The 14,324-nt window shown below is 46.8% G+C and overlaps 1 protein-coding gene across 7 annotated transcripts in view; it reads right to left on the minus strand.

Annotated features, from left to right (window-relative positions):
• The window catches only part of CACNA2D2 (calcium voltage-gated channel auxiliary subunit alpha2delta 2), a 236,553-nt gene extending 224,814 nt beyond the window's left edge, over positions 1-11,739 (minus strand). For 4 of the 7 annotated variants that reach the window (XM_075096398.1, XM_075096395.1, XM_075096399.1 and 1 more), the window contains exon 1: positions 11,321-11,738. In XM_075096398.1, coding sequence (XP_074952499.1) covers positions 11,321-11,445 — 125 coding nt within the window. In that variant the 5' untranslated portion in view covers positions 11,446-11,738. Of the gene's footprint in view, positions 1-11,320 lie in introns of all 7 variants that reach the window. The other 3 variants (XM_075096400.1, XM_075096396.1, XM_075096394.1) reach the window with 1 other exon arrangement.
• Positions 11,740-14,324: the final 2,585 nt, after the last annotated feature.

Below are 14,324 nucleotides of genomic sequence, written 5' to 3' on the forward strand. Positions count from 1 at the left end.
ACTATACAGAGAACAGCACTGCCCAAGCTTTGATGATCCCAAGCATTTGCCAGAGAATAGCATCCTTCAGAGAAGCTTTTCATCCACAAGGACAGTTCCCACTCTCCCAAACTGAAGGAACAGGTATTGTCCCTGGAGTCCAAATCCTCCTGGCCACATTTCTGTTCTTGCAGTTAAATCTGTTGTCTTGTTAGTACGTAGCACGAACATTTAATCTGACACGAACATTTATCCTGAAACGAAGAGCATGGATTCATTTGGAGGAACAGAAGAGGAAGAATTACGTGACCTGGGTTGCATTTCCTGCTCCACTGCTGACATACTGGAGTCTCTGAAGCCTTAGTTTCATCAGCAAAATGAGCAACAGGGAAGTGCAAGTGCTATTACAAAGCATGTGTAAAACACCATTCTAAGGAATGGAAGATGGAGAACAGAACAAGATGCTCATACAGCAATGGGGAGGGGGGACAATCCCAAGGGTGCCATGAAAGAATTACTTGTCTTCCCAGGGAACAAGCCTGAGGCACACAAACTTTGCTCCTCATGCTAGCCAAGACTGACAGGTTGGTCACCTTTTAACACGTAATGGATAGAAAGTAGGCCAGAAGATCAATCAGGGATAAGAGAACACCTGGAAGATAGGCCTGGCAATGGAAAAGCGGGCCAAATTCATCAGTGTAAATCTCCTCAAAGTAAAGGTGTAAGACAAGGTCTTTGCTGAGACTCTTCCAAAGTGAGACTCTGCCCTCATTCTCAGCTACAAGCATTTTGCTAACCCACATACTGCCAGAAGCTGTGGTATAACAGCAAGATTAACACAGGAGCAATTTTAACAACTTCCAAGGTAATTTCCTGACTCTTAAGCATGCCACCAAGGGCTGAAGTCTGTCTAGACTCCTCACTGCTACCCATGAGCAAGACCAACTATATGTCACTGCCAGTAACGCAAGCACTCTGCTATTTAGGAACTATTCAAAGATAAATGCTAAACCTGAACATCATAGCAGTAGAAAAAAAATGAGAAAGAATGACATTGTAATAAACATTGTAGCCAAGCCAAATGAGGAAGCAAGGTTCGTTTCATATGGAAAGTTAGAAAAAAAATACTGTATACTTGCTATAGCCCTTGCTTTGGTCGTGGAACCTGAACTTTTGCGCAATGAACTTCAGACTTCAGAACATTTCAACAAACCGCAGCTCACGCAGTACTGCAAGTTAGCTGCTCTTGTGCAGGATGAAACAGCACTCTCATTGCCAATTCCACCCAGCCCCTAAGGCACCAGGCTTTGCACATGAATCCTTCATCAAACAAGGGGCATATATTTTTAAGAAGAGAAGCTGCAGGTAATGCATTACTTGTGGCCCTAACATGGGCCTCAGGTAATGCAACAGCTGGAGCATCTGATCTGCAGCCCATAGTGGGTCTCTTTTCAGCTCACCACCACCACAATGCAATCACTCTGACCTTCCTCTGTAAGAAGGACAGGTACCATTTACTAAACCCTTCATTTCTGCAGCTGCTTTGTTTTCTCTGGAAGAAACTTCACATAAAATAATCCTCATGCTATCTTTGGGATCTAACAACAAAACCAGCTCTAAGTAGATTTAACTAAGAATGAGAGTCAAGTACTATGCAAGCTACCAGGAAAACACCGCATCTTTTTTATTGGCAAGTGGCAAACCTACTCTTCCACCAGCCAGCTGTGACTCCAGAGAACAGGACAGGGTCTGGCAGCCACTTCCAGCTGAGAAGGCGACCACGCACTCAGTTGCCTAATAGTCACCAAATAAGTGACATTTATTAAGTGGCCCTTATAGAATAAAAAAGGCCACTTTCAGCAGGCATAATCACATTCATAAAGTGCACAAACCAGCAATGCTTTCAGCACAAGGCTCCACTTGGAGCAGTGTCAAGAGAAGAAAGGCAGGAAAAGAAGATTCCCACACACCAGCATTGCCACAGGCAGTGCTCCACACAGAGCACTGGTCTTGAGATGTAGCCTCACCTCTGGCTTGGTAATTCTGTGCTTGCTTGAGCACAAAAAGCACCAGCAAGGCTGTCAGGACAGGGCTGTAATAGGGAGAAAAGGTACGAGCTAGCCCAGCAGCCACAATGGTGAAGTGAGACCTCGTGCCAAGATGCAGCTGTCAGAGCCCTTTTGACTCACCTGCTCCATCCTCTCATCTAAGCAGGGGACACAGGGAAGCAGGGAGAAGTTGAGGGTATAAGGTTCAGCTGTGGAAGGAGGCACTTCTCAGAAAAGAGCGCCCTACCTCCTAGCAGGCGGTAAGGGTGAGACAGACCTGGTGAGGTTTTTCTCTAAAGTAAAGACTAGATCGAAACAAATAAACATAGTGAAGAGCAAGTGACACAGAAGTGTTCAATTTAGCCTTAAGATGATGGGTAAAAAGGCAGTATTGATGTCAGAAATGCCAACACAACATTTTTGTTGCTGGGTCAAACAGGCAGGCAGGGGCTAAATGGGGTTATTTAGAAACTGGGACCACAGTATGAGCAGATAGTAGATGTGTTAGATGCATTTCTTTTCTCCATCTCACAATAAAAATCACATCAGAAGCAACCACAAGCACTGTGATATTTAAAAGTTAAAAGACAAAGGCCTGAAAGTTGTCCCTGGCATAATCCCACTCCCACAGCATTGTTACATCAGGGGTGAGTTTGGCCCAGTATCTCAAAACATTTTTTGACATTCCTCAGCTTTTAAGCCTAACACAGCCGTTGCAGAGTACAGCAGGTATGACTGACAACAACAAATTCTTCTGCATTGTAACAAATCCAACATCACGTAGAATGGCTCAATCACGAGCAGTGTCCCAGCACGCAGCCAAGGAGGGGCATGAAAACATATCTGCCTGTGCACAGAAGGGACTCCTTTTGGGCTGATGCTGTTTTGGTCTGTGCGCTTAGAAGTGCTGTCATGCTGTGAGAGGCAAAATAACGTCATCAGTTTGGTCACTGGTCAACAATTATTAATATTTCCCAGCAAACAAAAACAGACTAAATAAAAACCAAGCGCTGCGTGAAGACAAAAATACTGGTTTTTTTCATACTAATGTAATCTACTCTCCTTCCTAGAGCAGCCGGGGAAGAGGGGAAAGCAAAGTGCCCACAAAGCTGCGATGCATGCCTAGCTCAATGTCCTGAAACTCTCCTCAGCTTGCAAGTCTTGAGCAATTAAATGCTGTTTCTGACACCTTTTTTGCCCCTGGTAGGCACAACACGCTGCTGCAGGTGTACTTTTACCTGGGCAATGGGCATCCCTCCCCCCGCAGAGGTCCTGGAAGCATATGAGCCCACACAACACTCCCTGAGCCACTGACCACCACCCCCCCATCCCCTGCACTGATCCCAAGAATGTGAAACTAGAGTGAATGCTTAGTAGAGACCTCCTCCTGGGTCTACTGCATTCATTATGGAGCAATAAAAACACATTCAACCATTCACAGCCCAGAATGTGACTCAATCTTCAACACCTGATAAAGTTGAATATTAGGTGTTTTGCTTGGCTTAAGTCTGTCTCTATTTTGGTGTCTGCATTACAGCTGCCAAAAACTCAACTGTGAAACCCACCATATGTTAGAAATGCAAACAAGGCACTGCATTCATGGCCCTCACTGTGTCACACTGTAGATAAAGTGTTCATTGGCCACAATAAAGAGGTATTATTACATAAAATTCAATAGAGATGAAAATTCAAATACAAGGATATCTTTGATTCAACAGAAATTAAATCACTGAAAGCTTTATACATTTTTGAAGCTTAAGTGGCTTATACAAGGTCAGCTCTGAAAAACATTTAGAAATATGCCTCTTGTTTTGTTTTCTTATTTGGAGCATGAATGTGACATCAGACTTCAGATACGGGATTTCTTCTGGACTGAAGAATATTAAGTGCCCACAGGAGAAGAAACAGACTGACAGCAAACAGACCGGCAGCTTGTGACAAGAGAGAAGTTTCAGGACCCAGTTCTGTTGTGAGTTGAAAGGCATTGTTATTTATAAGTAGAGTCGTATCCTCATTTGTCACTTCAACGGAGATGGATACAATGCTCTTTCCCAATTCTTTCCACCAATTTAACAGTTTAAGGGGTAACTTTGTTTGTGCTTGGAAGGCCAAGAGGCTTGGAAGCCTGAAAGCATGGGGGGGGCTGTATTTATCAACAAACCAGGTACGCAGTGCCAGCTACACCCCAAACCTGCACCATGCCTGCCACATCGCTGATTTTTAGCTCTGAAGTGGTGTTCCAGCAGGGACCAAGGGAAGCTGACACACTGCTCCGGGACTCAGGCTTTTATTGCCCTCGCTCTCCCTGTTGGATAATAGCAACTTAATGCTCCTGCGGGCCACAGATCTACCAGGTTATCCTGAGCAAACCCCTCCGATCCACTGCCACACACTGTGCACACTTGCAAGTCTTCCAGCTGCCCAGTGCCACACAGAAAAGCCTGGCCAATTTTGGCTTGATCCTTCATTTGGTGGAACTCAGATAAGGAAACCTCACTGAAATTAGTATATACTTTAAAAAAACTACCCCTGTGATTAATGTTCCTACAGATGGGAAGATGCCAGCATTTTGATCATGAGATTTTCACCCTTCTATGTCCTTGCATCTATACTCCCCATCCTTTCCCAGCCACCCTTCCCTGAAGCATAAGCTCTTCTCTAACACTACACAGGTTTGCACACTGCACAGCAAAATCTAACTAATTCGCACTTCATTGCTCCGCACACCTCATCATTTGTACATGAAAACAGTAGTCTCTCTCTCTATCCCTCCACTCACTGCCTATTTCTTCCTCCTCCTCCATTCCCCACCTCCTGTACCTTCTCAGCAAAACTCCACTACGGAAGCTGCAGCGAAGAGGCTCACATTACCAGGACTCCACTGCTTTTGCAAAATTTACTAGCATGCTGTAAAGCCTCATAAATAATTCAAGATAGACAACCTTCATCAAGTAAATGAACATGCCTTTTGTAATCCATCGCTCCGTGTTTTCTATCATAGTGGCACTATGATATCACTGTAGGCACAACCCATATTGTTTCATAGATTCCTCAAATGTCAGTGCAGGACAAGGTAGCAGAACAGCGTTGGCACCAACAGAACCCAAGGAAATCCAAAGTCTGTCCAGGGCTTCAGTGGATTCCTAACAGATACCCACTGGTGCAAACATAGCTCCAGCCTAGTCCATGCAAAAAGTAGCTCCATTCCCACCCTTTGTGGACAATGAAAGAAGGATGATGGTCTGGGGGGCAGGAGACTCATTAAAAATCTCCTTTTCACTGCAAGAACTTCAGGGACTTTTGACACAAATCAGAGCTAAAAATCATGTGGCATCCTGTACTTTTTGGGTTTAACTCCACACATTTCAGTGCCATTACTGCCCAAAGGCACTTGGCTCATTAGAGATATGCAAACTCAACTTCTGTTTTGGCAACTTCGCCCAAGGCTTTATCATCAGAGCTACTGCACTAAATGGTTTATATCCCTATTTAGCACCCAATCTGATTGCTATCAGCAATTGCCTCCTCTGGAGTTCTCAGGCTCAACTAGAAGCAAGGGGAGGAGGCCCAATCCTGGTTCTCCTGACAGGCAGTCTCACATGGTCCTGGGAGAAGGTGTGCTACATATACAACAGCTCCTGCACTGTCCCCACCAGACTGAGAAGCCGCTTCCGGGGAGGCAGCATGGTAGCCTAATCACAGGCAAGAACAACGACCTTGTGCAGAGTTAACAGAAACCACAGACCATGCAACCTTTGTCTGGCCTGACTGCCATTCAGATCCATGTGTCTCTTGCCTTGCAGCCCTTTCACCCATCACAAGCTGATCTGGCTAAATATCGTGACCACTCATGCATCAGTCAATGCAAGAAGCACTTCACTTTACAGCGGAAGAATTAATCCTTTACTCTGGGTAAAGACCTTTTATTTCTGGTATTTATGACCAAAAGATAATGGCTGAGATGGAATTGGAAGGGTCGTAGGAATACTGTTAAAGTTATGAAGAAAATCCACGTGCATGCTCTGAAAGATCAAATGATTCAGCCTAAAGAAAACCATAGCAATAGCTTGTTGATACAAGCCAACTCTCCAGTAACAACAGTTTGTACAACCCCACTCCCCATACAACCCAGCAATAATAAACTTGAGGATGAAGGCTAGATTACAGGAACAGCTCTAAAACAAAGTACTACCAACACCCCAGACAGGAAAAAATAATTTTGCTAACAAAACATATTTTGCTTTCAAGAGGCTCCTGGAAATGTAAATATCGAAACATTCAGATACTGTCCTTTCTTGCTGAATATTTCACTCAAGTATTACCAAACAAAATGACTTTTTCTTTCATTCCACATGAGTATTTCATTGGCTGAAAAAAGCATTGTTTAACTCATACGGTTTGTGCACATGCACAATGTTATAGTGTGCAGATGCCCCAGCACTTAAGCCCTCAGAGCCTTTCTGATGGCTTTTGAAGCCAAACACCAGGAAGCTCATTCAACGATAAGTTTTCAGGTTTCCATTTAGACCTTATGCAACCATCTTCCACCTTTAAGGGGCTGTTGTGTATATGCATATAAAACACACAAAGCCTCTTTACAATTAAGCTTTGGAACTATACCTGTCAGACACCAAACACGAGCCCATTTCTATCCTCAGATCTACGTGCAGGCACCTTATTGATTTCAGTGGGAACCCACACATGCTCCCCCAGGAGAATGTAAATTAACAATTTTTCAGCGTATACAGTTGAAAAACTCAAACTCCTGAAACCACAAACTTGAAGGCAATCACTACAGCCAGGATATGGTGTTTACATTTCACAAGGACAGGCAAGAAAGCAGTAATGTCCTGCTATGTGACGCCTACCCCTTCCCCATGCAATACCTGAGCAGGAAGCATTCAGGAATGGTAACAGAAGTGGAGAAAAATTTTTTAAATGCCAAAAAGAAATATCGCAAACGGCTTTTCAAAAACATTTGCTCCTCTCCCTGGGGCTGTTATTTATCCTCTGGGCAGTTCAGGGTACCTCTGTGTACCTCAAAGGGGATTCTGCCACTGATGCACAGCCCAGAGGGGGCTGTTGCAAGGACACTGGGTGTTTGTGCCCCCACTGGGTACCAGTTCTCGCAGAGGCTGCTCAGCCCTCACAGGGATGGAGTGACACTATCTGTCAGTCACTCACTGGGTAGATTGTCCTCCCAAGGAGCTGTCTCTCTGCTCAGCTGAGTGTAGAAGATGACAAGCAGGGCCATCTCCCCACTTCTCCACTCCTTTCCAGACAAGTTCCCTTCTCAAGCATCAAAACCATCATAGGAAGATATTTTCTGCCTGCATAGCAGGTGGGCAGTAGAACAAGAGAAGGAACTTCCTCTACATGGTATCCCGCAAACCCTAAAGCATCCAGTCCTAATAGAGTTATTTATTTCAAGCCCTGCTAGCCCAGATGTGCCTTCACTACCAGCATCATTAACCTCATTAAGGGTGAAATGATACAAGTACAAATCAAAACCTCCTAAAATGAAGCAACTCATTTGGTAGAGGCAGCCTCAAGACTATCTTCCAGTGGTGATGGGCAACTATTAGGCCTTATTGCTCTCAGCAAGAGCCTTCACTGCTCACTATCCCACAGCAACCCTGGTAACACCTAGAGCTTGCTGCCCAAAACTACTGCCTGTATCTGACAAGTGCTAAATCTCATGGTGGAGAAGCAGGACTGGACCCTAGTCCCCAGACTGGTGCTTTACCCTGCAGAGATCCCTTTCTCCTCTGGCTGGCTGGTCAGAGATGCCCTGCAGAGCAGCAATGAAGCCAAGCCTCACCAGTGGAGACACAGCAATCCTGCACACACCTGCTTCCTCACAAGAAGCAAATGGCTCGCCACCCTCTAGCAGGTGGCAATTTTCTTTCAAGTCCAAGTGACAAAAAGCCTTTCTGCAAAGTGAGGAGGGGGTTTGTTCTGCTCCCAAGTGGTGGCACAGGCAGCCACATTCTCCAGCACTCGCATGAACACTATCCCCACTAACAGAAGGTGACGGCAATACAGGTGCAGGACTTCCCTGATTGACCAGGCTTTCAATCATCTAATACCAAATCTCTCAGAAATTCAAGCAGAGGTTGTTACCACACTGCCACAGGAATCCCTCTGCATACTGTTTAAAAGAAAAATTAACTGCAGCCAACAGCCTTTTTTCCACAGCCATTAATCCCATTGACCACACAGATGCACGTTTTTGTACATGACCATTCCTAAAAGGAGCCTCGTCAGTCAGCGGACATCACCTAACATGCCTGCCCCAATAGGTTTGTTCCAATCTGGGATTTTGCATTTTAAATCTCAATGCAAAACTCCCCTTTGGACAACTGGCTGAGCCGAGCCTTCCTTAGCTCAGCATAAGATGATTAAAACCATGCTACCCAGGAAGAGAGAGATAATGTGGGACACCAGCAATTTATCAGGGACAGAACCAAGAATCACCACACAGAACCACTGATGATAATTAATACAACTGTAACTAAAATAATAAATAAATAAAGTGTTCTTTATTTTCTCCCCCCTCCCCCTTAGACAGAATATCTTGATCATTCAGCCCGCTGCCTGTCAGAATGAAACAGTTCTGGGGCTACTTAAAAAAAGCAGCTTTATTTTTGAGAGTCCTGTAGCAGAAGATGACTTCAGTGATTTACAGAGAAAATCTCCAAAGACAAACAAGGTTTGTAATCAATGCTCTAAATCATTTGCTGTTGTTACAGGGGTGCATTGCCCAAAGTCGGAGAAAAGTGGCTCGTAAGGGGAAAAACCACAATGCTCAACTTGGCTTCTGAGCACAAATCTTCCAAAAAGATTTACATTGTATCCAGAGCCTTTAAAAACAAGGATGCAGACACGGAGCTACTGGGGGGGGGGGGGGGGGCGGGGCGGGGGGGAACAGTCAATTAGAGTGTTGTTCAAACCTTGGTGCCAGCTACCATCAGACTCTTTACTCCTATTAAATATTTCCTTCCTGAGAAACAGTCACGGCAGCCCTAGGGCACAGCTCGCAAGGCATTGCAGCCCACATGTTACAGCATTGACCTACTGCCCAGCAATTGTGCATCATCATCAAATATCCATTCGTGATTCTTCTCTTCTCTGGGTTCACAAAACAGGTCACAGGGGGACTAAAATGAGCAAGAAGATACAGGGTAGGCTGAGGTCTCACATCCCTCCTGTGCCTCTTCTCCAGATGCAGCCAGACAGCATTATTTCCCACCAGAGGCACACACAGAATTAGTGGTCTTTTCAAGACGCTTCCTTCACGTTTGCAAGAAATTATGAATCTTTAACACTGGGTTCAGTTTTTATGCATCTTGCCTCCCTCAGTACAGAATCAGGCCCACTCTGATAAGACCACTGATAAGAGTGCAGATCTAACTAAATCTACCCTAGTAAAGCGCACCAAATTGTCTGGAGTAAAACTGATTTGGCTAGTAAACACTGCCAGCTTTTTAGAACAATATAGATAATAATCGGTCTGGGTGAGGGGAAGGCCAATGCATTATTTACCAATTATATGTCTCTCAAGTATGTCTCTCCTGGTATAAGACCCTTCCTATAAAACTTTCTGCAGTTAGACAGAAATCACAGTTCTGACTTGTAAACTGGTACCCAGAAGATATTTACTCTATAATATGATACAGTGTCCCAAATTTAAGAGGAGAAAGCAACAACCTACAACCCCTGAAAAAGCTGCTGAAATATCAAAAACATCCTGCAGACTTTATCTGTGCTTCACCACATACATAATCCCCTTTACTTCTGTAGGGATTCTTATGGAAGTAAAGATTATTCATGTGAGAGCAATGCTGGATCCGGCCATAAGGCTGTGGTACTTGGATGAGGACCGGCATGTTCCCTTTCCTCTCCTCCCCCTGTAGGTAAGCATTTCTCAGGGTCTTATTCTGAAGAATTTCTGTACTTACGAGACAGCAAAAAAAGGGAACTCATGGGGTCCCAAAGGTCAAAGATAATTAGAAACAAGGATACAAGACCCAAGAGAATTCAGAATGAATCTGTTTGGATGGGAGGTATTTCTGAATAAATAAGGAGTGCAAACAGCCATGCCTTCAGTGAAGCCAGATATTAACACAGTAAGCTACAGCTCTCCCAAATAAACAACACTCTTTCTTCTGCCGATAAGCCTTCTTTTCAGAAGGCCTGACTACATGTCTGTAAAAATGTACTTTGATCTCAAAGACGTTAATCTAAAAGGCTTTCAAAAATAATTCCTATGACATTTTATATAGATATAATGTATTTCTATTCTTAAGCAACTCAAAAGTGACAAGAAAATTGTGACATAAAGCAGTGCATGTCCACTGGGGCAGCATAACGTTAAGGGCAACACCGCTATTATTAACTCTATGTCATTGAAATCTTTCCACACCTTCAGAAAAACAGACTGTAAGGACACGGTGTCAGCCTTTACTTTGAATTGTCTGGATTTTTTTTCCCCCCAGTTTTGTGTCAACAAACCTCAGCATTTCATAACAGAGATGACAGCCTCTTAAAATACATCTCAGCATGATTTCACCTTGCCTTGTGGAGGGGGACAGGGCTTCAGGGTTATCATGGTATGCAAGAGAGCTGAATGTGTTAGCAAATATTCCCAATCATGAACTTCCAAAGCGCTTGCTTTCTTAAAAAAAAAGAAAATATCTATTTATATCCTTCCTGCAGCGACTCTCCAATCCCCCACCCCCTCACCCAAACGAGCTGCTTTCCGACTTTCTCTTTTAGTAGATTACAGCCAATTTCTGTCGGTCCAGAGGGAGGGAGAGGACGAACGGCCAGCTCAGACAGCCTGTAGAACTACCTATATATTACATAGTTTATGCCCAAACTCCGCCGGATACGGCCGGTTGTGGGTACCATATGCGTGCTTTAAATGGGGGGGTGGGAAGTCCTTTAAGTCCTTTTTCGCCTTCCCCCCCCCTCTCGCCGCATTAACGCTCCGATCGCCACCCTGCATGCCGGCACCCGGCGGGGAAGTTTGCGTTTTCCAGCAACTTTGGTTCCGTCCCTCGCCCCGCCGCTCCGGCGGCCGGCAGGGAGCGGGCGGAGACCCCCGCGCCCGACCGCGTCCAGTGCGGCGGGGGGCGGCGGGGCACGGCGGAGCCCGCCACGGCTCGGCGCCCGCCGCCGCTTCCCCGCACGGCGCCGGCAGGCCCCGGGGCGGCCCCGCGATGCGCCACCGCGCCGGGCCGAGCCGAGCCGCTGTGGCGGGGGGTCCCGGCCGGGGCGGCGGCACTTACGTGTGCTGCTGGGGGAAGCTGTAGCCGTGTGCGGCGGGGGCGGCGAGGAGCAGCAGCAGGGCCAGGTGGCCGCAGAGGGCCGGGGCGACGGACGCCGCGCTGCCGGTCGGAGCCGCCATCGCCATGTTTCCATTAACGGCGCGGCGGGTAAGGGGCAGAGGCGGCCCCCGCGGGGCGGCTCCCCCCACCGCCACTCGTGCGACGAGCGCGGCAGTCCTCAGCAGGGGGTGGGAGGCGGGGGGGTGGGGGGCGGCGGGCAGCGCCGCGCCGGCTGCGGGCACCGACTGGCGGCCGCTCACCCGCTACCTCTCCGCGGCGGCCGGTACTGAGCGCCCGCGAACCGCTACTTTCGCTCAAATAGGCGTGCAAGCAGGCGGCCCGGCCCGGCCCAGCCCGGCCCTGCCTCCTCCCCGCCCGCCCCCCGCGCCGCCCCGGCCCCCTCCGCCGCCGCGCATGCGCCCCGCTCCGCGCCCCGCTCCCCTCCCGCCACCGGCCCCGCCGCCCCCGCCCGGAGTCTGCGCCCCCGGCCCCCCTCGGCGGGGGGCAACGGGCACCCCCCCGGGCACCCCCCGCCCCGCCCCACGCGGCGCGTCGTGGACTCCTTCCCACCGCCCCCGCGGGGCTCCCTGCCGCGGGTCCCTCATTGGCTTTCCAGCAGGGTACGGCGCCTTCCTTCGGGGCCCCCTCCCGGAGACAGATCGGATCATGGGAATCCGCAGTTCTGTTAAATAATAATAACAGCACCTATGATTATTTTTTTTTAACCACACCATGACTTCGGGGATCATTGGTGAGCATGACAAGAGGGCAGGCTAAAAATTTGAAATAACAGAATTAATAAACACAGCCCAAAGTCACCAGGGTTTCTGAGCCTGACTTCTAAAGGCCTGGATTTTGCAACACTGTCTTCTGGGTAGCTGCAGTGTAATTTCACCTTCTCTAAATCCAAACCCAAGCTGCTCGGCCTCCTCGAAATTGTCCGCTGGCAAGTTGCAGGGACAGCTGGCAAAGGAGAGGCAGAAACGCGGTCCACACACTCTCTGATAACCTCCCCAGATAGTCTAAACCTGGACAATCATCCACCAGGCAATCCATAGCTAGCATCGCTTTGTAACCTCTTTAACTTCACAAAAGGTGTAATATTGGCAAGATCGCCATGTCTGCACAGACCTTGAGGAAGAGAACTGTACCTCAGTGTGCAAAGATGCAAAGGCTCCTTGGTCCTGCCCACTAGAACAGCAAGGTGCAGTGGCAGGACAGCAGACCCCGGTGGTTTGGATCGCAGAACAGAGGTTTAAAAGCCTTCCAGCTTCAGAAGGGAGTAGGATTTTGTTGGCCAGAGGTTGCTTCTCTGAAGCGCTCTGTGCCTGGCTTTGCAGGAAGGGTTTTCTTCTGCTGATGGATGCAATTGCCTCCATCCTCTGATGGGAAAAAGAAACATTTTGGAGTGACATGGACCCAGACTTAGATTCCCGGTATCCCGGGAGCACCGAGACTGCTGCCTAAATTCATGTGGTCACATCCAGGCATGTCACAAATTTCATACAGTGAGAAGCACTGATACATAAATGGAAACAAGGATTTGATGTGCTGACTCCAGCTTGAGCTGGTTCACAGGGACAATTCAGGTTTTTAATGAGGTAGAGAAACACTATTGTTTTCCCAACTCATGTTGGAAGTCAGTAGTAAAACCCACACCCGAATCCAGAAAATTGGACTTGCAAAAACATCAGACACTGTCCTGATGTGTTTAACACAGAGATAGGTATGCTCAGTGTCTTAATACTTCAATAAAATATTTTTAAATACTTTAACATTCCCTCTCAAGTTCCCGAACCATGTGCAGACTGTGGATATTCTCTGCACACCCTTCAGGATATGGTCTGGGTTTGCATCTTGTATTTCAACTGCACCTACCACAAGTAGTTTAAGCCAGGTTTGCGTGGGCTGTTACAGTTGAAATGACAGTTACTGACCTGTCATATAGAAGTTTCCAATTTACAACCTCCAAGTGTGTTTCGGCAGTGGTAAGTGGATAATCTCTAGTGTATACATGGGAAAAGGAGCAACAATGTTATCAACAGCTTGTCCAGCGCTGGCAGAGTCAGCAGCAGATAGTAAACACTCCTCATAGTGTAGAATTTGGCTTTCCAAACTCTTGAAAGACAAAATCTGCTGTCTGTTACATCCATACTTTCTTTCCCAGAGGACCTGGGTTAGCATCTGGCTAAGAGATAAAATTTAACTCAAGATATGGGCCCACAGGGTCCAGATTTCAGGTTCCTATTCTAACAGCATGCCCAGGGTCTATGAGGCAACATTGCAATTGCCAGATATCCTTTATAATACAGGATTTTTCTGCATTATGCAGTCTGATTGTCTGTCCTGTAAGGAAAGCTCAGGGACACGACTGTGTATTGCCACAGCTATCAACTGCTTTTCCAAATGCCTGGCATCCAGCAGCTGGCTGCTCTACAATTGCAAATGCATCGCATGTATGCAGCAGCTCCAGCGCTGGATGCTCCAGCCTGTTGTGGCCTGAACTGTGCATGTGTACAGAGCAATTTGCCATCGTGGGCACAGTAACCCGACACATTCAGAATGGCATGAGTTATTTATTTCTCTGAGATGTGGCTCTCCAAAATCCTTACAATTGTTTTGGTTTAATCCACATATCAATATCCTTCAGAGCAAAATTTGACCTTGTAATCTTACAGTAGGAGTGGACCTCTAGATGTCAAGTAATTACTTTCAAATGTTGCTGTTTGGGTTTCTTAACAGTAAAGCCTTGCCTGATACATCCCTGTTTTTAGAGAACAGTCCTGCACTGCTGAGATGTATATTTTGTTTTGGTTTTGTCGTTTGTTTTTCTTTGTTATTTCAAATGCTTTTGACTATGTGGTACTTGTTGCTGTGATCTCTGCAGTCCCTACATGGATAGGTTGGTGAGTAGCAAGCCACTTGGAAACAGTCTTAAATGCAAAGGGGCAAAATTGTGGAATTA

The sequence above is a fragment of the Phalacrocorax aristotelis genome, chromosome 6, assembly GCF_949628215.1.
Source record: "Phalacrocorax aristotelis chromosome 6, bGulAri2.1, whole genome shotgun sequence".
NCBI lineage: Eukaryota > Metazoa > Chordata > Aves > Suliformes > Phalacrocoracidae > Phalacrocorax > Phalacrocorax aristotelis.